The sequence below is a fragment of the Blennius ocellaris genome (genome assembly GCF_963422515.1).
Source record: "Blennius ocellaris genome assembly, chromosome: 14".
In the NCBI taxonomy this organism is placed as follows: Eukaryota; Metazoa; Chordata; class Actinopteri; order Blenniiformes; family Blenniidae; genus Blennius; species Blennius ocellaris.
Genome location: NC_137663.1, coordinates 12,466,193 through 12,490,293, shown reverse-complemented (window position 1 = coordinate 12,490,293; position 24,101 = coordinate 12,466,193). Strand labels below are relative to the sequence as shown.

The 24,101-nt window shown below is 41.3% G+C and overlaps 1 protein-coding gene across 1 annotated transcript in view; it reads right to left on the bottom strand.

The window, feature by feature from the left end:
• Positions 1-24,101, bottom strand: part of jade2 (jade family PHD finger 2) — a gene marked incomplete at its 5' end in the record, with an annotated part of 149,059 nt that overhangs the window by 53,452 nt on the left and 71,506 nt on the right. The window contains 6 exons of the mRNA XM_080508224.1: positions 5,063-5,227; positions 6,753-7,241; positions 12,858-12,974; positions 16,486-16,653; positions 19,010-19,221; positions 23,461-23,609. Coding sequence (XP_080364350.1) covers positions 5,063-5,227; positions 6,753-7,241; positions 12,858-12,974; positions 16,486-16,653; positions 19,010-19,221; positions 23,461-23,609 — 1,300 coding nt within the window. The remainder of the gene's footprint in view (positions 1-5,062; positions 5,228-6,752; positions 7,242-12,857; positions 12,975-16,485; positions 16,654-19,009; positions 19,222-23,460; positions 23,610-24,101) is intronic.

The following is a 24,101-nucleotide window of genomic DNA, read 5'->3' as shown; positions in this document are numbered from 1 at the left end:
GGGTAGGGGTGGGGGGAGAGGGGGGGGTCAAACTACAATTGCTTGACTCTTTTGGTTATAAATGTGAAAACATACAAGAGGAAATGAGAGAGGAAAAGATTTTCTTTAACACCTGCTTTCCCTCCTTTGGCCCTGGCTCTCCCCTGATTCATGTCCCTGCCTGAGCTGCTCTAACTCCTCATTCTTCCACTGCCATCAAGGGCTCAGACACCTCTCCCTCCAGTCTGCAAGCCCGTAAAATCCAGTCTTGCTCCTGTGTGCCTCCAGAAAGGCCGGGTCTCCACCCTGCATTTATTATTTTTCCCCTCCAACATATTTTTATCCAACTTTCTCATCTCCTGCTAACTTCTCCAGCTACTCTCTCTGATTCCCCATAAATGTGAATATAAATGCGTTAATCTGTAAACGTCAAGAATCTGAGAGAAATTAATGTCTAAATTGAAATGACCCAATCTGCTGCCATGGCTCAGGTAGAAGGACACATATAGTATATTCATTCAAAACACATTTGTTAAGATCTTGAATAAACTATAAGAAATGTAATGGATCCACTGTAAATGCTAAACTAAAGCCACCTTTTGGTAGTAATCTTTTTGCATCCTCTGTTAGCTTCTGTTAACCCGTCTGGTATATCCAGCCACCACTGTCACATTAAAGGAGCCATATTGATGTTTTGGGAATTGTGCTGTTCACTTTCTCGCTGAGAATCATATAAAAAGATCAATACCACTTCAGTGTCTGCTGGTTGAGGATGAAGCTGGACAGATTGAGCTTACCATTTAGAAAGGCCTCAGAAAGAAAACACTTGCCTGACAAACAGTGGTCACAACAATGGTAAGAACACCATTTTGACTCATTTAGTGAGACACATCAACTAACTGAGGCCCATATTAAAGTTGCTTTAGAAATGATTAGCTGTGACATATATGCAGGTGCATGTCCTACATATTTAAATCAAGACATTATTCCTTTAACAGGACTGTCAACCTGAAATAATGTGCATACATTGACTTCTCCGTTCAGTGGAGCAATTTGTAACGAACACTATCACTAACAACACCAGCACCCTCTGGCATCATCACATCACCATAATAGTGCAGTAACTGCACAGACACACCTCCAATGCACCTTTTATCAGACTGAAAAATAACCTCCAACTAAAAAAGAGCAACATGTAGCAGCTAATTTACACTGTCCAATCACCATAGCACACATTGCTTCAACATGTTGCACATTGATTGGATGAGCGATTTGGGCGAAACGCATGGAGGAGGAGGAGGAGAGGTTTTGGGCAGAGCTCGAGAGAGAGAGAGAGGAGCACAGAAATGGAGAAAGCTCACCAGAGCATTAGGGACAGCGCGGTGCAATTCGTTCCATTGGCAGCACATCAAAGAGGAAGAGGAGGGGGATAATCCACCCCAACATTAGCCCCCGGAATCTTCCAACACCACCAACATGCACACGCACATGCACACATTTATTCACAAAAGCAGCATGCCGGAGGGTTTGGTCGAGGGGTCTGATTGGGTTGGGGTCTGGGGATGACGGGATTGAAGGATACAGGGGATTTTTCAATTTGCCAGCAAATCGGAGATGATTGGAATACTCTCGTCCACACACTTGCCTGGACACAAATGCAAAAACACAATGCTACACACACGCACGTACCTGCGCACACACACACACACACACACACACACACACACACACACACACACACACACACACACACACACACACACACACACACACACACACACACACACACACACACACACACACACACACACACACACACACACACACACACACACACACACACACACACACACACACACACACACACGTCCAAAAAAGAAAAGGTAGCAAACTTGAACCTGGAGGGGAAACAAGAAAAGAAAGAAAAAAAAAAGCCATAACATTTGCTCATTGTACTAAATGGAGCCCAAATATGAGAAATGTGGATTCAAAATAGGGGAAGGCAATGAATCATGAAGGTGATTCTCACAGGTGTGCGAGGGAGAAATCAAGATCAAGAGTTAAAAGAGAATGTGAAGAAGGGGGAGTGTAGGACGAAGGAAAGTGAGGAAGACAGATGAAGTGCAAGGAGAGCTTGTACATCGACAGCCACCAGCATCAGTAGCAAAGAGCTGTCAACTCCTGCTCAGCCAATACGAGAAAGATTGGAGATCAATGCTCCTCATGGGTGACCTGCCAGCAGCTAACATAATCAATCCTCTTTTGTCCGTCAGACCTTTGAGCGATGTTAAAGAGGAATGCCGCTCGATTTGGGGCAGTCGGTGCTTCAACAGCTTCAGTTAAACCTGCTTTCACAGTGCAGGTCACCATTTTTTTGCCATCACAGTTTGATCTGCAATTGTAGCTAAAAGCTATTTTGGGAGTGTACTATTCCTCCCCAGGCTAATATGGTTCTGGAATGAGCTTACAGGGATTTTTTTTTTGCGTCTCGGTATTCAGCGAGATGAGGCTCCAGACCCATAACTCTAATTTGGATATAATAGGTTAAAGAGATTGAATGGATAACCCAAAAAGCAGTTACATGATTCAAAGCACTAAAATTCTGAAAACAGGTATACAAATTAAATTAAGAATCGACGACTTGACTAACAATATTCAATATGATATAAACTATAACATAAGAAATTAGTATCGCTTTATAAAAGAACCATTGATATAAATTCACCAGCTTCTGCTGTGTTTTGTATGCACTGAATAACATGTTAGGGATATTTTCTGTTTTACCTGTATTTATTGACTAAATAAACAGAAGTAACTCCAGAGACTTGAACTGCTATGGTTCACTTCTACTGCACACACATCAATAATGGGCGGCCTGCAGGGAGCGGAGGTACAGGGTCCATGGACACACTGGCTGGTGTGGAGGTTAGTGAGGCCTGCAACAATCAATATAGCCTGACCACCGGAGACCACCATTGTATGGTTACAGTTACGCCAGTCTATAGAAAACAAACAGCTCAGTACAGTTAAGTTCCAATCACTGAGAAGACCATATATTGAGAGTAATTTTCCCAGCGACAGCCCCACAAACTGTTGTATACATCAACTATAGGGCTAAGTCTTTTCATTATTTTGCTCTCTCAAGATAAGGTGACTTCCATTATGATTAAAAACATAATAATAATTTCTTTAACAATTACGACCATTGTTAAGAGGTCACAGTTTGCTTTGCTTGAAATGGCTTTTCGCTCCATTATTTCACATTAAGAGGTGAGGAATTGTTATCTGAAAGCCAAATTAACTCTGTGGGACACTGGACAAAGCACACTGATCCGCTGGTCTAATCAGGAATAAACTTAAGTCCACTCATTTGGTCTTACTGGCTGAGACGAAATGAGGAAAAAAACCAAGGAGCAATTAAGGATTGTGCTCCAATTATTTCCTGTGTTTGTATTTTGTTCTTTTAGTTTGGTTCAGAATAGGAGGTCATTCCTTTGATATGCAGCCACCTAATTGCCAAAAGGTTGCCCCACTATGTGCTAAATTAAATCAACCAAGCTGAACCAAGCCACGGAAAGCCAAATACACTGTACCAAATCACATGCTTAAGAAATGTAGGGACATGGAGGGGAAAACAAAGTATTTGGTTCATCTTACAGTCCGCTGAAAGAAGATGCATAATAGTGACTTTATTATCAGAAAATAATTACATACCATGGGACTACCATGTTTTGTCCCCCCCCCCCCCCCCCCCAGATTGCGGTAATGATATAGAATATTTGTCCTAATGTGAAAAAATAAATAAAAAAAACATGGGAGCATGTCGTTGGCAATCCATTTGCAGAAGCTGCTCGGCTATGAGCTGCCCGCTGATATTTGGATTCTTTAGAGTTTTGAGAGCACCACAGTGATGAATGCCAATCAACTCCCAGAGTACAAGGAACATTAGCCTGGAGCAAGGTTATGAGCATGGGCACAACCAACCCAGGAAACCAAGCAAAGAAATATACATAGTGGTTAGCATTCATCTGCCAAGTGCGAGCTTTGATGCCAAAGACAGTGGGGGAACACTTCACCATTGAGTCTGACCACAAATAAGCCTCTACTCTGGCCGTGCGGGGAAGAACTGGCAGGGAGCATCATCAGATAATAGCAAGCACAATATCTCACTGAGAAAACCCTGTGAGCTGCATGAACATTTCAGGCTTAGTTCAACTCATCTTTGTCAAAAACAGATTAGATTTATGAGATTCTCAAGTTGTCTTTTCATCAAAGTTTACATTATTGTCTTGATGCTCCAATGCTCCACAACAGAGCAGAACAAAAGTCTCCACGAAGCACAAACAATTTCCAAACCCAATACTTTATTTCCAGGCAGCTGCATAATCATTAAAATAGTTTCTTTGCAGGACAGCAAAGTGTTGATAAGCAGGAAAACGAAAGGTCGTTCGACACTCGTGCACTACTCTACTATGCTACTTCTGCTCTACAATGGAGGTAAATCTCCACATCCCAGAGGAAATTCCTATTCTATTTCTGTACTCTGGGTCACCTGAGACTGAATTTGTCTACAATGTTTGTCCTGGAAAGAAAACCACGAGAGCAACAATCCCTCCTGAAAACCACCCAGGGAAAATTCCTAGAGCTCTATGCCACCACAGCTTCGCATAAGGTCTATCACAGTAACCTAAAGGAAGCATCTAATGAATTGTCTGCTTTGGGTGGAAATTTTCCACACTGGGCTATCAGTCAGTCACTCATTTCATCATTAAAGCATTTTATTATGCCTTCATCCTTTGAGCTGCTCATTCATTCAGCATTAATATTCATGGGAGCAAAAATCAACTTAATATGATACCGTCAATGATCTTTTTAATTAACATTCTGAATAATGTAAATTACCTCTCGAACCATATCAGCAAATACTGGATGTATTGAGCACCGAGTACAGACATGAACAAACAGACAAACACATACACACACACACACACAAACAGATACCTTTGGTTACGCGCTGCACAAAGAAACACACGTGACTGTGTGCAGACCAAACACTCATACACATCAGATGTGCTCTGCTCACCCTTTCCAGGTCTTGTCGGAGGTGCGTGAAGAGTTTGAGTCGTCTGTAGAGGACGTCCTGCTCCTGCTGGGCCAGGTTGTCCACTTCGTCTCTCTTTAAGGTCACCAGAGGTCTATTAAAGTTGGCCTTTCTCTTCATCTTCCAGAACTGATACAAGAAGTCCACCTGGGAGTACGTGCAAGATGAAGACATTAGTGTTTGTGAAACAGAAGATAAATAGATTTTCTTTTTTTTTTTACGTCACAAAAATAAAATCAGATGCCGATAAGAGTACATTTTTGCTATACGTTTACTTTGTAAATAAATTATTCCACTGGCCAATGTCAACAAACACATGATAACGAACTGATAAAGCCACGATCAGTTTACTGATCCCTCCCCTGTCAACACCCCCCCCCCCAAAATAAAACAAATAAACAAGATAATATATTTTCCCCTGTTCATCAAGCAGAGAAGCATTCAGCTTCTTGATCTTTAGACTGAAATAAAACGTCCTATCTACTCCATGGTTCAATGAAGCGTGTGTTCCGAGATGCTCTGCTGCTCGTCGCCGTCATACTGAGCATTTAGCGTATTTGCATACCTGCTGAATGTTAAAAAGAACAAGTGTTGCTTTCCTGACCTCTCCCATCAGTGAGCCGTTTCATCCACTCAAGTCGTTGACCTTGTCTGTATGCTTAGTTATCACTAGATTTATACCCACGTCACCGCCTCGAGGAGTGTATTGTTTTAGGTATTCACCGAGGTGTACCTGTCAGAGTGAATGACTGCTGTTTGGAATAATTTCTTAACACGTAGTGTATTGCAAGTGGGACAGGCTGCTGGTCCAAAACCAACAACATGTGTACGTGTGAGTGTTTTTCTCGATGTCCGATGAAGTCGTGACGACAAAACTCTCCCCATTGCTGCCGACGTTGCAACAGAAACCAATCACCTTCCATCTTGATGGCAGTCACACTTTCATTTTATGAACTGTCGAATCAATTGGCAAATATGTAAAATTATGACTACAGGAATAACCAAAATGTAGATGTTGTTTGTAATACATATTTATTACTGGGGATTTTTTTCCCCCCAACTTCCAACCAGAATTTGACAGAAAAATATTGTGTTCTGAACTCTCTACCAGAGACTGAAAGCAGCCTGCCAACAGCTTTCATTCGGTCTGCGGGATGACCTTTCTTACAAAGTCGTAAAAAAGGGTAAGTGCTGCTCCTAATCTGTCCACTGGGTGTCTTACTCTTTAGTAAGAGTACAATACATAATAAAACATGATGATATGAAGGATCACTCTTCAACTCTTGTTAAACATTAACCATTGAGTTGTACAAGGCTCTGTCTTAGGACCTATACAGTTCAGAGTAATAAATTGTTTGTTCATTTATTGTAAACTTTCTTTTAGAACATTGTCAAACGTTTTGCACTAAAACAAAGGGAACACTGTATTTAAAGTAATTATGCAATCATTTTACGGGACAACCCAATTAAATTCAGCTGCACGTTGGACCATAACTAAAAAGAGCTCGACAAACCTGCTGTACAGGAATGTGGTGCCATGTACAGTACTGTTACCTGTTTGCCCTTGTGCGTGTATAATTTCGTGCGGAAGGATTAAGTGTGTGAAATGAAAGAAAAAAAATGTCCAAAACTATGATTCACATTGAACCTTAAGTCAGACTGTTTAACATACCTGGGAGACGGGCAGACCCAGGTTTTCAGCAACCTCCCTGGGGTCCACCAGTTGGTAAAACTCATCCTCCAGCTCCTGAAGCTTCTGTTTCCTCTGGCTCACTTTCTCTCTCTCCAACTGGTCCCGCTCAGCTCGCTCCGAGGCCGACACTGAAACCAGGTGGGACACCGACCGCGGCTCCATGTCGCTGCTGCCGTTTGGTTGTTGTTGCTCCGGTCGGAGCTCGAAGCCGGCGGCGGTCCAGACTGGCTTTGCTGCATCGTGTGCTCCGTTGGTGGTGGAAGTGATGGCGTGGATGCTGTTGCTCACGCTGGTGGAACTGGAGACGTTGTTGGTTGCCGCGCTGCTGTTGCCGGCGGCGCAGCTGTGCTCCAGGCAAAAGGACTTGAAGCGTACCTCGTCGTTTTCGGCCAGGATGGTCTTCATATCCAAGCCATGGTCGAAGGCGCACGTCACATGGAAGGCCACAATACAGGAGGGCATGGAGCACTGGGGGGGGGGGGGGGGGGGGGGGGGGGACAGGACAGGCATACGCTTAATGGCTGCTGCACATAGACACACAGACACGTACACGTTTTCAATGTCACAGACACTTTGTGTGGGTGTGTGTGTGCGTGCGTGTGTGGTGACACCATGTGCCGGGTTGTGTCGGAGCACAGTGACAAAAATCCAACTGATCCCACAAACAAGAACCATCTGGAAAACAACTCTGGTCTTGCATTTCCATCGACAATCTTTTCCCCTCTCTCGCTCTCTCTCGCTCTCTCTCTGTTCTTCTTTCTCACTCTCTTATCTTCTAATTTAAGAGGAAAAATAATTAAAGTGTTCAGTTAAGCTTATCCAACCCTCATCTTTTTCTTGCTTTATGGAAAGTTTCCAAAAAGCTTTCAAAAGTTTTAATTGGAACAACGTCTGACCTGACAAACAGTCCTGACTGCTCCCGAGCCTCAAAACGTTTCCCAATGTGATTTCAATTATCAGTCGGAAAAAATAAATGTCAACAAATCTCATCAATTTTAAGGACAGTTTGAACAGAATTTTTCCTGACACTTTTTCCTTTTTCTCTTAAGCGCACACCCATCAGCCATAACATTATTACCACTACAACTGATTTGAGGTCTGAAGAAGGAAACTGGCAATAGGATCATGCACCGTCAAGGTACAAATGTTAAAGCTAATCTATATAGATAATTGTGTAGAAATAGGTAGCACAAGTAAAAATATGCAGTATGTTCAACAGCATTTTTACCATTATTTTCTCTATTAAATAAACCAAATTATGGGGAATGTGCTCCAGCTGTCAATCTTATCCATGATAAGTAGACATTATAACATACTCTAACTGGTAGCCTTCCTCTCGAAATTGAAGCTACCGTTGCCTGGTGTGTGACTGTTAACAGTCCTACAACAGAGACGTGCCAGAGGTGCAACATGCAAATCATCACTGTGTGTGTGTGTGTGTACTCCTGATGTGTCACCTATTCCTTTGCAAAGACAAATTCTCACATCTGCTGTGTGTCTGGTATCGCATCTGAAGCTGGACGAAGGCGCAACAGAGGTGGAACAAATTGATCTACCACTCTGCCTCTTCACCATTCACGCAGATGGCAGGATAATAAAGACGCAACAGCCCTGAAACAAGAAAAGCTCCCTGTCACACACACCCATAGGTGTAGGAACCGTCCCCCACCAAAATTGGACACTTGCGCATTTGTCCCTCCCAATAATCATACAACCGCGGAGGTGAAAAATACTTGATGTTGAATTTTTTTTTTTAACTTGCTTTCTTTTATTTTGACGGTGCAGCACAGTGTCCCGTCAGAAACCTGCCTCCTCCCTCAGCGGCTCTGAGTGTTTCGGGGGGGGGGGGTATTAATTACAGGACCAGGTTTGAACCAGGTAAAACAGTCTGTTGGGAACGCTGCCACGAATATGGCTCATTTATAACGTCACATTGTTCATTTACATTCATATGTAGGAACAAAATCTCTTGAATGAAGTCTTAATCCTGGGACGGCCATTGGTCCTTTATTTGACTGCTAATTTTGTCAGTGTTCCTGAGTGTCATCAACACTGGACACAAAGGCTGAAACTGCAGCAAGACTTATTTTTCACAAGAGTAATGTCAGTGTAAGTAATGTTATACTACACAAGGAGAACACCTGGTCACTACAACATTTATCGACATGTATGACTTTATATTAGAGAGAAATAAAGTTTGATTTGATTTGATGAGAGATTATGTGTAAAATGTGTCATCAGGAGAATGACGGAACATAGAGGAGTGAAGCAGGTGAAGCAATGGAAGGTGGAGACACTGATGAAGCTCAGTTCAGGTCTTAAACTGATTAGTGAAATATGGATTCACTCCTAATACTTTTGAAATATTAACTATTTCATGATGAGCTGACCTGCAATCCATCCAGAGATGAGACAGGAGAGGAGGTAGAGTTTCAGGGTGTGAATTAAACTTTAAAAAACATATTATTGATTATAATAGATCCATAAACGAGAACGGGTGAGGACTGATGTCAAGTTTTTTTATTTAAAGATACATTTTTAATCATTTAAAGATACATTAAAGGTTTTTATTAGGTGATCAGCAGCAATACCCCACAAATGTTCTGAATATTTATATGGTGAGACGCTCCATCATGACCAATGTGTGATTTTATTTTTCCCAGTTTAGTTTTTAAATGTTTGACATGTATGTTGCACATGCAGGTCTACCTGCACATCCTGTATGTTCAGGAGCAGGAAGGAGGAGGAGAGGACGACACAGGGCTGGTCACAGCGGACACTACCTGTGTTATTCTGCTTCGTTTTTGTGTCACCCACTCTCATTTTCTCGTTTTGACCTGATGTGAAAACCTATTTATGTGTAAAAGGACCAACAGAGATGTCATGCCAAAAATTACAACTTACATGATTTGTGAACAAGCATATGAATCCACTTGAAACCGTAAACAGACTAATGGGTGACCCACTGTGCACATTATTTTCCGGTGTGAGCACTGATACACACTGCCAACCTCTGTTGGCGCAATTTGTCACAAAATTGTCAATATATAAACAGTTCCTGTTGAATATTTTTACATAATTTTTCAGGGTTTTGCACAGTACAAACAAACCTCTTTTTTCACCCACATTGTCGTGCAGCGGGGGCAGAGATTTCTGAAACACTGGCACAAAAAACAAAAAAAAACAAAACAAAAAAAACAACCTAAACAGGTCTCCCCAGCTGGAAGTGAGAAACTTGTTATTTGTGTGGTTTTGTTGTTATTGTCTCACAAAGTCAAACTTCCAAGGTTTGAGTCGTGGGAGGTCGTCTCCAGCCTCCCTCCTGGGGGAGTCTCCACAATGAACACGCTGGCGTGACGATGTATTTTCAAACATCTCGGTATTTTCTTGGGTTTTACTTGCCATTTGTTCTGTTTGAAAGGTGAGACTTGATGACCTGTCTAAACCCATGTAAAGCTCGCACTGAGTCACTGAGTAAACAAGGTCACTGGAGGAGCTGAAGGCGTGGTTCAATAACCATCTATCTGGCCGGTGTAGGTCACCACTATAGATGCATCACCTTGTTAAAAAGCCAAGTTACAGTCAAAGGTTTCCACCGTCGGCCCATCTTTATGGCGTACGAAATGTCAGACTGCGCCCGCTGCAGCTGCTCGCACTTATTCGGTGTCAAAAAGGCAAAAAGGTTGAACACAGCGTGGAGCCGGCGAGATGTGTTGTTTGGTGCCGGCCAAGTCATCGCAGAAACAAATAAACAAACAAATACTCATCTGGCCTTTCCCACTGCACCTGCTCTGTTCTGGCAGGACTTCATTAATAATGTTTCATCAGCGCCCACCCTGGCTCCCTCTACCTCTGTTTGTCTGTGGACAACAACACATTTGTTCGACTGCGATAATCTTCAACCTTTTGTGTGGTGAAACTAGAGAAAAAAAAATACCTGGGCTATCTACGTTACGTTTTAATCAGGCGCAATTTTTAACTGGACAGAATCAAACGTGAAAATGACTCAGGCTTGCCCCTTCTTCATGAGCGTGACATTTTGGGGTTGATTAGGTGAAGCCGTTTGAAAGTGAGAGTCTGTGGAGCCCAATTGTTTGGATATGCAAATCGTGTTCGATTTTACTTGCGTGGACAGTGAGTGAAAATCAATAAAAACCAGTGGTCAATATTTTAGTTTACTATCGGCTTCCTTATATGAAAGTCTATCAACTCCAGTGTTTTCTGACTGCTTCATCTGAGTTCCTTTCGCCTCCTGAGCGAGAGACTGACACTGGAGCGTTGTCTAATAATGGACAATAACCTTGTCATTTCATGCTGCATAAAACCTTTGTATGGTGGCACTTTCTCACTCTATTTTTAAATAACTTTTCGTGTTCAGTGTGTAGTTTTCAGTTAATCTAATCGGTATGCTCCCATTGTTAGTAACTCTGAACTTGTTTGTGGCAACGATCCAAACATGAATCACTATTAACTTAAAAGCTTGTTTGACTTACTGACCAGTGTGGGAGTAATCCGAGTTTGATTTCAAAACAGTTTCCCCCCTAAGGTTTGTTCTTCAGAGCATTTGTAAGAGGAATTCATATTTCCGAGACGGCTCGGGATATTTCTAGTGTCTAGGCTTTCAGACACAGCAACACTGCCAACTAAAAGGATTCCAGCAATTACTATTTTTTTAAGTTCATCTTTCAAAGTTTTAGATTTCATTTGGGAATGAGTAACCAAGTCCAATCTAATCAATTTCCTATTAAATTCAGATGTTGCTGAAGAATATTGTTCAATTATAAGTGTTTAGAACTTTGGATTTTCCTTAAATTTCTAAGCATTCTCATATATATGGCTCATTCTCTCTCTCTTATTTCTATCTATCTATCTACCTATCTATCTATCTATCTATCTATCTATGAAATTCGTTGTCACAAAAAAGAAGAAAAGAGAAAAAGAGGTTTCATATGAGAATAACTTGAGTCACCAGTGAAATCCTAGAAAACACTGAAAACGTATTTCAGGCTCCAGGGCTGCTGCGTCCTTCACAAATCTACAGAAAAGACAAACTAACCATGAAGCAGAAGTGCTTTCCTAATTAGCATTGAGTGTTTCACCCCATTACGAAAGGCTGCTGCTCACAGGCCGACTCTCAGTGAGCTTTTATAAACACAGGACAGGTTTGATTGGTTGACCTTCCCTCCGCACTTTCCTGCAGCAAAGTAGTAATTAGGGAGTTTCATATCAGAACTGAACAATTAAAACAAAGGGTTCATTAAATACAAATATTTTGTTCAGAGCAATCTAATTTGTGAGTAGCACTAACTGAGAGGCCGGGAGTGAAAGGATACGATACAACCAGGTGTCTTTTGCTACAGAAGTATCAAAAAAAATAATAAGAAATGTGATCGTTTCAGTAGTTTGTGTACTAAAGAAGTGTCACTTTGGTGACACACTGTGCTGTATGCAGGCGAGAGCTGATGCATGGGGCAGCTTCAGTGAGCCACTTAACATTTCATTTAAAGTGCAACTTGAGTACAAAAAAAAAGCTTAAGAATCAAGACTGACTACATGTTTTTCCTACACCCCTGTGCCACAACTTAAAAAAAACAACAACTGAAAACTAGTTATTTCACACTTTTCCCCAACATCAAGACCTTCAAAGACCCCCTGCTGCTCACGCTGCCATTGCAGAGCATCCCTACCGTCGCTGTGAGGTGGCAGCTGATCAGTGAGAGTGTCTGTACAGCCGCCTGGCCTCCAGCTACGGGAACAGGAGAGCGATCCTGGCTTAAGACCTGGCTGTTAATCTCCGGCATTAACAGTGTGACAGCAAACCCCTTTACCGCCGTGCAAACAATCGAGTACACGTGTTCATATGCAGCCTACACACGTGTATACACTGCAGGCCTAATTACGGACAAGACTCGACAGCGCGTCACACATTTCTATCGACAGTCAAAAACACAGATGCACTAAAGAACTGCTAGTTTGAAACTCACTTATTGTTCACTTTTTGAAGTATGAATGGGGTTGTGACACGAAAGTCATTACATGAATAACGCATACATGCATATGATGATAAGCAGGTATTGACAGTACCTGGATGCAGGTTCCAGTGTGTTCTCGACACAGACTGCAGGACAGAGCCCAGCGGCTGGCAGGGATGTGGGACACCTTGGTAATGGGCTCCATCTTCTCTGGGCAGCCTATACTCACCTGTGGGAGACACGTGGCAGGGCTGGATTAATCACACCAGATCAAATGCAACACCTGCGATTCTCAAAGAATGGCCTAATTTTATTGTGTTTTAATTTCTGACAAAATCTGACAATCTACAGCTTAATAAAATACATTCTCCATTCCCGCTGCTATTTTCTTGTCGTGTCATGTCTTGTTTTAAATTTTTGGGGAATCTATTTATTTCCTCCTGAAAGCAAGTTTTCAAGGTTGTTACATGGTTTCAAGGTGGCTCGAGCGATTATTAATTCTATAATAAAAGGTTTTACTGGTGACGACTGACCATGAAGTATGACTGTTTGAAATGTATCAGCAATTTGTAATTAATATTTTTTAGAATATCTCGTAGATAGAAGTTAAGTATTGGCATGAATGCTCAGAAATATTCTAAATAGCAAAAAGGTCCAATTGTCTGAGGCTTTAGCTTATAATATGGATAAATTCATTTTTCCTTTCAATTTCTTAAGTCAAGACAACTGCTATTACAGACACCATTAAGAGTAAAAAGCTTTAAGAACAGATATATTAGACAAACCTTTCAGTTATCAATAATCAACAACATGATTTGTGACAGTCAAACAGTCTTGAAACAAAGGTTAAATATTTAAAAAGAAAAGAAAGCTGAATCAATATTTAAATTTTTTTGTAAGAAAAAAGTGTCCTTGGAGCCAGATCAGGGACAAATGTGCTTTGTGGAAAATCAACGTTGTGAAGCCCAGCTTCACTCGCTCCCTTCAAGCGGTCCATTCAGATCAGCTTTGGCCCTGGACCTTCCTGCACCAAAAGCACCAAAAAAAAGTCATTGACTTGTGCCAGCTCCCCATGCAGAACTGAGTGGAGAGCTCTCATCACCAAAGTGCCGTTCCTTCTTTCCTTCCTTCCTTCCTCACGCTGCCTTTTTCTCTCCAAAAACTATTCTACCTCTTGCAAGTTCCCATCCACTCATCTCCAATATGTGGCCTTCTTCTCTTCGTCCTTCAAGCTGTCAATTGACTTCCGAGGGTCACGCCCCTCCCTCTCTTTGCCCATTCGTCCTTCTAACTGATTTTTTTTTTTGTCTACTCTGTTCATCCGCACAACGAGCCCTCAGCCCTTGCTCTTTCTTTTATTATTGACGTCTTTTGTATAACACACTCAATTGGAGTAAGGGTCAATTTTCACTCCATTGAAAATGTCAATAGGAAGTGGGATCCGGACTATGATGCCACAGCCACAACTGTCAATGTCCGCTTCTTTCATACAGTTGATGTGTGAACCGATCAATGGCGAGCGGATTTCCAAGTTTTGAGTGGTGCAGTTAATTGATTGGATTGTTCTTAGCCATCATTTCTACAGATAAAGCCCAAACAGGCTTGTGCACACACAGTCTGAGATTTTTAAGCCATTCATTTTCTTACTGTGGCTCATCAATGCTGAAGATACTGTATGTGTGTGTGTGTGTGTGTGTGTGTGTGTGTGTGTGTGTGTGTGTGTGTGTGTGTGTGTGTGTGTGTGTGTGTGTGTGTGTGTGTGTGTGTGTGTGTGTGTGTGTGTGTGTGTGTGTGTGTGTGTGTGTGTGTGTGTGTGTGTTCCTTGAGCAAGCTCATTTTCCAATATTCAAGCCCCAATTATTTTACATTTGAATCCAGATGGGTGAAACATCTACAAAAGCTGGAATAATTTCGGGGGGGAAATCAGAGGGTTAAGAACAAAGGCAGCTTAATAAACCGGCTCTACGTCTTTGAGCGAGGGAGCATATGTGTTGGGAAAGCTCTTTAAGTCGAGACCTCTCTCTTGGGGTTATAGGCAGAGGGCAAAAAGCAACTCCACACACAGCACTGCAGGAGGGCCGTGTCATTTCAAGGCTGGGTGGTGTGTTAATGCACACACACACACACACACACACACACACACATATGAACATAAACCCACAGAGACGCTGCAGTCTTTTCGACTACTATAACATTCAGTAGTGTAAGAAAAAATATAAATCCCTCGATAGCACTGGAGAGATGTATGTGGTGAATTGTGCCTCTGTGTGTTCCTATGTGTTCATCTCTTGCTAATGAAACCGCATTAGCTCACAACTGAGTCTGTGCAAGCACACATGTGCAAACACACAGAGCACAGACATGCAAATTATCTTTCTTTACCCTCCCTGGCAGGAAAAGAAAACAAAAGTGCATGGAGGAATGAAAACAATTAGCCCAATCAAGGGTGACAGAAGGCAATTAGAAGTAAAAGGTTTGAGGTGCCGAAAGCCGCTCTATTATTAAGAAATGTGTTGCTGGAGTGTGTTTCTGAATAGACCGAAGACACATGACTGGCTGTCTTGAGGTTTCTTAAAGGTGTGCAAGGCGTGAAAGTAAGTCCATGAACCTCAGAAACAAGTGGCTGCATTCTGGGGGCTTTCAGACTCGAGACGTTTCCGAAAGATGTCATCAAGACACACCGAGGCGAAATGAGCGGCTGCTTGGCTGCACACTCGACACACACGTTCCCCGGGAATCATTTCACTTTATCTGTAGACTTGTCGAGAGGGAAGTCTTGACTAAAGGAGCAACATAAATGTATTCCACGCAATTACAGTAAACAAGAAAGCCCAGGGGGTAACAAGTGACAGGTGTGCGAACGTTTCCCTCTTCAGGAGTCGGTTCTGGATCCAGCCCCACTCACTTCATGTGAACGTTTCATTGGAAGTTTAGTAATCATCTGCCATTCACAAAGACTGTGAAGAAACGGCTTTATGAAGTAGCTATAGAGTTCAATATACCATACACGTGGTGACAAATAATGTAAAATGTGATGAACCAGAAAACATATACTGTTTGAAAGCAGAAATATTCAGTTCGTCTCCCGAAGATGTGGCATTAATTTGAAGCCGCTGATGTACATGTAGCCAATTGTTCATTGGTTGGGGTCAATAACAAATGGGATTATGAATCGTGTGCATACAATATGCTTTGCTTTTCTTTTGTTTTAACAGCTGCTTCTTGTTTTATGAGGCCGTGTTGAGAAATGACAATTTCAAGATTGAGATAGATAGAAAAACTTGTCACGCAGAGCAAAAACAATAGCTCCTTCTATCAATGTAACACACTGCATTTTAATAATGAGCACAATACAGTTGAACTCATGACACGGCCATCGATAGTCTTGCACCTACTTTTGAGTGTTTATATTATTTTGTGAAATTAAAAAAATATATATCTGGTGTTATAATTGCTGGAGTGAAGCGGTTTTCGCCATTATACCTCCTTCATTCACATGTATAGAGAACATCAGACCAGAGTGGCATTTCTCAACAACACAACAAATAAGTTTTGTTACCATCAGTTTTCATAGTTTATACTGTATCTGTTTGAAATGATGACCGCAGTAACAGGTGGGCAGTGATCCTCCCGTCAACTTGATTTGTGTTGGATCCTGCCACAACACTGTAAATATAATCCCCATCTGACTGCACATGCACTCCACCGTCTCCAGCCCCGGTTCCTCCTTCAGGTCTCACCTCAGGGATCCATAAGGCACAGCTGACGTGGACCCACTTGGTTCCACTGCGGGTGGGCTTGAGGGCCCCTCCTCTCTTGGGACAGAGCAGACATTTTGGCTGGACCCCCAGAGCGCAGGTCCGACACAGCCAGTTCCCCTGGGGTACCTTCAGGATGCCGTAGCATGCCTGTGAGAGATAAGAAGAAAAAAAAAAAGGTATGGATTCAAACAATGTCCAGATATACAACATGCACACAGTGCAGCATTTAACCAAACCACATATAAAACGGTTAATGACTTGCTGCATCGCTCAGTCAAACATACTTTTTGTACCCAAGTTTATCAAATAAATGTTGGACAGTGTTGAAGCTAATACATTTTGTTCTGTAGAAGCCTTTATTCAATCTCTTTAAAGTTTATGCTCTCTGCTGCAAAATCCAAACACAAAGTCACTCTCATACAATCCTCCATCCATAATATTGTCCACCCATAACCTTTGTCTCTGGCTGTAAGGAAGGAAGACAGAGCTGAAATGCCACTTGGTGTTGTTTTGAAAGCACAGCAGGTTATTGTATCATCAGCGCTCCACCCAACTCTCTTTTCCGCCAACACATGAGGGTGCCAGGGAAGTTTTTCATGCCAGCATAATAGCAAGTGCGTCTGATAATATCCGGTGTGCAGGTTACAAGAGAATGATTTACCATTTAACTATATGAAAGGACTTCCATTAACACATATGCATCTACTCCACGAGCTCCGTCAGCTCTGATTTCTAAGTCAAGTCAAAATCACTGCTTCAGTTGAACACCAACACAAAACTGATGTGACACAAAAAAATAAAAATATTATGCATCAGAAGCTGCAATGCAGACTCACGAGACGATAACAGGACGGAAAATTTGCGAAGAACGAAAAACAAACTTCCCACTGACAAAGACGGCGTCGAGATTGACAGGAGCACAGGAGGAAACAAAAACACATTGCTTCATTAGAAGCAATTAAAGCACTTTATTGATCAAAGGAATTAATTGATCAAACACAGCAGCTCAGCAAGCAGGGCCTGTTTTTCACCTGCTGAAGGTTAGGGAGACCACCTTAGTGGAGGAGAAGAGAACAAACACGGCTGGATACGCCTCGTCTTCAGGGGCGAATGGAGGACTCGGCGCTCCTGGGCGCAATGTTTTCTTCCCGTCACATTTTTTTTTGTGAGACAACTCAAAGTTTGGCATGTTGTTTCTTTCATGTAGAAAATTGGAAAAACATTTTTATGGTACTTCATGCTACTAGTAGTAGCAATAGACAATATTATCTAGCACTTAAACACATGCATGTGGTGGGAGGAGGTGACACAATAATGTGGTCAAAGGTAAGGTGCACAAAAAAAATGTGGCAAGGTGATTTTAACGTTTATATTGAATTTTAGAAAAATATAAAAGCTATGCATTGGTAAATGGAGATGATAGAGTAATAAACACTTTGGGAGATATTTCAGATGCTCGTCCACTTAATTTTATTTGTGGAGCAAAAGGCAAAGCTATAAAACAAGGAGGATAAATCTCTCTATAGCAGAAAAAAAAAACACAAAACAACTTGATGCGATGTAAATATTTGAGATTTGCTTAATAAAGGGTTTTAAAATGTGGATTATTTTAAAGACTTAGTGACAAAATGATAACCTTCTACTTGCATGATTGAATTAAAAACAGAATAAAATAGATCAATCAGATTTTGTTTAACATGTTAATAGCATTGTTTGAAACGTTGCTGGAAGAAGTAAAAAAAGAAATATGTCTGCAGCAGAACCATAAACAATCAAATCATCTTCTTTCGTCTGATTACTTTATTTGTGTCGGTTTTGCTGTATGATGGTCAAATTTGATGCGAAAATAGTTGTGACAAAACAACATGCGTCTTCGATACCCACTTATTGTAAGTTCCGTTCACAGCAGACTACTCCAGTTAATACTGGAGAAACAGAGAGATCTACAATCACTCACTCAGCACACACACTTAGTGGCAGTATGCAGATTATTTGAGGAAAGAAAACAAAGCTCACACATGAGGAACATGTTAATTCCACAACATGAACGGCGACACCATCGTCGAGATGACTGTTTCCACTGCGCTAGAGAGACTTTATGCAAAAGGCTAAAATATGATTTGCACTGCAGGCTGGAGGCACTCTTCATATTCATGTGTCATAACAGCAGGTAAGATAGGGCAGCCTGACGACACCGACGGTGTGTTTGTGCCAGTGGCACCAACGCAGTAATTAAGAATGTGTCACTGTGTAGAAAACATAGCCGGACCCCCTCAAGCTACTTGAGAAACTGCAACCGTACACACACTATTAAGTTCCTGATATATGTAGTTTTTTTTGTTGTTTTTTTTTTTTTTTTTAGTTTGAAGGGAAAAAAAGCAAAGTTCACCTTTAAATGACCCTGACTTTGAAAGTTATAGTTCAGTTTCTTGCAAAAACGAACCACAGAAGGCAACCAGACGACCGGCGTGTTTGCAGAGTGATAAACACATGACTGTCTGACCTGATGAACGCACACGTTGCACTTGTCACAGAAGACCATCTCGTTCCCGTCCTCTCCCTCCGGCGAGCGGCAGACGTCACAGACCACGTCCTCGTCGTACTCGATGCCCAGGCCTTCCTCCGTCTCGATGGCCTGCTGCATCTTCTCCTCACACACACTCTCCAGCTCTACCAGGACACACTCCATCGTCAGCTCATCCAGCTCTGGTAAGGCTGGTGGTAAAACAAACAAACAAAAAAAAAAAACAGACAAAAAAAGACAAGACAAAACATGGATCAGTTTGTTTGTCCTTTATAGAAAAGCTCAACTTGAAGGCAAGAAATGATCATCTGCTTCTTGTAAGGCAGAAAAGAAGAAACCAATTTTCCTGGTTTGATGCTTTACCCATAATTATCTGCTTTTATTTTAGCAGCACACGGGTTATGATACGACTGCTGGCAGGATGGATTAATATTTAAGAAAATATTAACTCTGTAGAATTACAAGGTCACAATTGGTGGTTTGCTCTCGTTCTTGTTAACTACAACCACAACAAATAGGAAACTCCTGCTTCGAATCTCAAAAGGAGGAAGCCAATTTACTGATTTTAAGTTATTTCTGGCCCAAACTGTTTGCATCACACTTTAATTGGAAGTACACACAGCTTTTTTCTTGCGTGTTTATCTCACAAGGTCACTTCCTGTTTTCTTTGGGCTGCCTACAAGCGAAACACGCTCAACACGAGCACTGTGAGTACTTGGAATTACTTTTGATTTCATATTCTAAATTGAAAAATATTACACGCGCACTGCAAGCCCTTTTGCTATCAAAGCGTAAAAAAAAAAAAAAAAAAAAAAGACAAAATGTGCCATTAAGCCCTTGTTGCCCACAGCTCTGTTTCTTTTGCTGGGCCAATACGTGTCGACATTAGCATCAGTTTTCTTTCCCCATTTGCATCTCAAAGTGATGCCTTGCTCTAAGGCTGGTTAATAGTTCATGAAAACTGATTTGAACTGGCAAATGCAAGCGCTGGTCCTCATAAAAAAATGAAGGATCTGAGATACCAGCAGAGTAAACAGTCTGGTTTCCTGGACGGTGGCAAGCAGATGTGGAATATTATCATCTCATTACCTGCAATAAGATTAGAGTGATTATACCAAATGAGTAACAGTAATGCATTAAATTTCGTGTGATAACGATGTTTCCCTGATATGAAGATGGTTATTTGGATAAATAACACTCAATGGGGGGGGGGAAATTATGTAGCTGCAGAGTCCTAATATCCCCAGTTTGGGTTTATATGTGTTGACTTTGCTTACATGTGTTTTTTTTCCGGGCATTTTCAATGTGTCCAGATGTGCCTTTTCCTCCACCCACAGTCGACAGGGATCAGGATCATGGATGAGATGTTAAATGTCGACTTTAACCTCAGAACGTGAAATGTACCATCTGAAGAGTTGAGTGAATTATCTGATCGTCATTTTATAGCCACACAAACTCAGAGTACCAGGAAGAAATCCATGCATGAACAGCCTGAAATCTGGGAAATTTTACTAACAAACTATACCACTATGCAGGCCTTAAAACATCTCATTCCCACTAATGAATAAAAATACAATATCTATAGCCCTTTCTCTTTACAGGCTGTGTAGTCCGAGTCCTTCACGTTACACTCAACAAACTTCTGCAGCTATGTAGTCTGTAGTTGAAGATTATTTATTGATTTATCCGAAGCATCCAGCAGCACTCATTTTAAATGGAGCACAGCATCCTGTTCCTCGATCTTTTATTTATGTCATCCAATCTTTTCCCACCGATAGATAAATAAATAAATTACATTTTTATTTACTGCTTTTTGAGCGTCTTATTACCAGCAGGGAGAATGTGGAACGTGAGCCGCGGCTCCACATGCTCAACTTCGGGGATGTTTTTAGAAACACGACATCAACTTTCATATCACAAGTCGACATCTCCAGTTCGAGGAACAAACGGGGAAACTTTCGAACCACACAGTAGTTTTGAGTTTAGCAAATACTGACATGAATTGAAATGAAAAGATCAAAACTATGTCACCAAAATGGGAGGGAATTTACAACCCGACTTGAAAGGGGCAGAGAAGGAGGAAGCACAGTTAGATATTAACTTGCTTTGACATTTACATAACGACGTGAGCACACCACGCAACACCACTATTCACACATATAACGTGTGTGAGTATGAGCAGCATCTGTGTCGTTTCCTCTGCATGCCCTTTACCAAAATTTACTATTCATTTATCACCTCCGCCAGCATTTTAAAATGACGTCTGGGTGCACATTTGTCATTTTTCTTCAGGGTGATTTAGTACTTGCTTTTAATTTTTACTGTCACAACACCAATGAAAGTTACATCATTGGTTACCTGAGAGTTTTCAAATTGATTTAAACAGTAGGACTTTACTATAAAAAGCTAATTGCTGAGTGTACAGTGACCAAGTATACAAAGTAAGAAATAATGTAGTTATGGGGAGAACATGCAACCTCCACACGAGCGCTGAACAATACACAAACATTACTTAATCTGTGCATATTTTACTTTAATTTCAGCTTTCACCGAACATAAATAACTCAAAATCAGAAGTAATTCAGTTTATCAAACACTCTTCTGCAATCTAAATACATTTTTATCCATTATTTCTTCAGTTTAGGAAGCTTGAAATGCACTAAACAGCTCCACAAATACCATTCAACTGATATACGCAATCTGTTTATGTAAAGCTTATGTAAACTTTTTGAGCAGTATTCAAATGAATTTACTCATTGTGTCATGATATAAGCATTTAACATGCTTTCTAGTGTTTTGTGCAGCTTTTCTACAAGAGCTCTCAGCTGCTTAATGGGGAAATCAAATTAACCCCATGTCGAAAGCCCAAATGGAAAAAAAAAAGAAAAGAGTTTGAATAATCAAAACTGCAGCATGTCCAGTAGTAACATTTGTGTCCAAGTACACTTACTGAATACACACTCGTGTGCATTTATATTGCCTGTGGAGGGCAAAGATAAAAAAAGAAAAAAAATGCTGAGTCATCGGATCGTCAATTCCGAGCCTCGCTCGGTACAACCAATCAACCGTCTGCTTGACGTAGCGGCAGAGGTTATGAGAAACAACCTGCTTCTGCAGGAAGAGAATATGTGTGTGTGCGTGTGTGTTTGCTTTAACTAGGATGCGTATCAGAAATGAGGCCCGAAACCCCGGCGGGAATATATAAACACAATTACTATGCTTTATCTGAAAGGAGCCGATGAGATATTGAATAAAATGGTGGATGATGAGAAAGGTGCTCGGGGGTCAGCAGTTGTCACCATGGCAAAATGAGCACGTCGCCAGCGGAGGAGGGAGAAAGCAAAGAGAACTGCACGGGAAGACGAGCAATGGAGAAAGGATGATGAGGCAGGAGAGGAAGCAATAATCAGGAGGGAGGAGAAAGAAGAAAAGCAGCTGCACAGTTTGAGTACAATACATCTGCACACTTTGCAGGAGTCAGAAAGCAAATTTGAAGGCTTTGTGCGAGTTTTGAAAGGGTCTCGGGCTACATCTTTATTGTAAAAGGTGAGAAGAAAGCCTGGGAAAGCTGTTTGATGGAACATATCTGACAAAAGTACTGTGACTGTTAAATGGGCAATGACGGGGGGAAAAAAAAAAGAAGAAAAAGAGCACCTGCAATACCTGCAAAGCTAAACCGTCCAGTTATTACATCTTTTTTTCATGCCAGAACAAAGACCGTAGTTTAAAAACTCCATCCTCCACTCCCAGTGCTCTGGAAGTCTTTGATTTGAGCTCATTGTAATAATAAATCATGACAGGCTTTTCAAATGATTCTTAACTACCAGAGATCTCAAGTGAAACCAAAATACTGCTGTAGCCCTCGATGCAACTGCTTCTGATCAAACCTGAAAAGCTTCAATAGAAGTGTTTTAGATAAGAGTGTAAATTATTTAAATCGTGAAAGCTCCGATTACTAATGATATTTTAGCATCTAATTTAAAGATGGATTAAACAATAAATGCATTATTCAACAGAGACAAAGCAGTGCGCCTCAAAACTGTTCAATGAGCAATTATTACAATACCGTTGTCATATGGTCAAAACATAACAGCATCAATTTGCGGTTTATTCCTTTGAATGCCGATCGGCATAAAAATAACTTACAAACCTAAACTCAATTTAGGGTCAGACTTGTCCAGCATGCAATGTCTTTCGATTGTAGGAGGAAGTTGACGTGCAAATAGGAACATAAAGAATATGCAAACTCCACAGATTTGAAATGTCATTAAAAAAACCAACACATTTTTCAAGAAGCTGCAGTCCAACACAACAAACCCCATCAGTGTTTCAGAAAAAAACAAACCAAAAAAAACCAGTTTCAGGTTGTATTTTCCCATTTTATTTCACTGTTTAAGGGCTGATCAACCAGGGTGTCATTCTGTACTCACCCATTTGTCTGAATTCTTGGTTGACCAGCTGCAGCCACGCAACATCCAGGTCGTCCAGGTCATAACAGTTGTAAAGCTGGGTCGGGGGAGGCCGAGTATCACCGTCCTGCCTCATGCTGGACAGACCGACTGTTGACTCTGGCAGCAGCCTGGAACAAAAAAACACAACATACAATACAAGAGTATTTTTATGTGGTCTGGAAATAATAGCAGGACTTGTTTTCACACCTCAGAAATCTTTCTTCGGGTTCAATTGCAATACAGGGCCATAGCTCGTTTCACAAAAAGACTGCCAAAAGAGTTTTAACAGCAACAATTCTTGGATACGTTAAGGAGTAATAACACCAGAGAATGAAATAACGTTGAAGTGCTGCGGCTGCTAGGCACCAGCAACTGTGGCTGCGTATGAGTAAAATGTCAACACTTGTCTTGATATGAAACAACCCCTGAGTGTCTTATTTTAGTTCTGCAGCATTAAAGTCGAGTCTGAGCTTTTGTCCTTCACAGAATACAAAACAGGCACCTCGAGGGAATTTCTTTTGCTTCTAATGATTAAGACCGTATTGCTCAAACCTCAACTGATTAGAAGAAAGACTTTACTCAACATGCAGTTCATTTCACATTCAAACTCAGTCAAACTT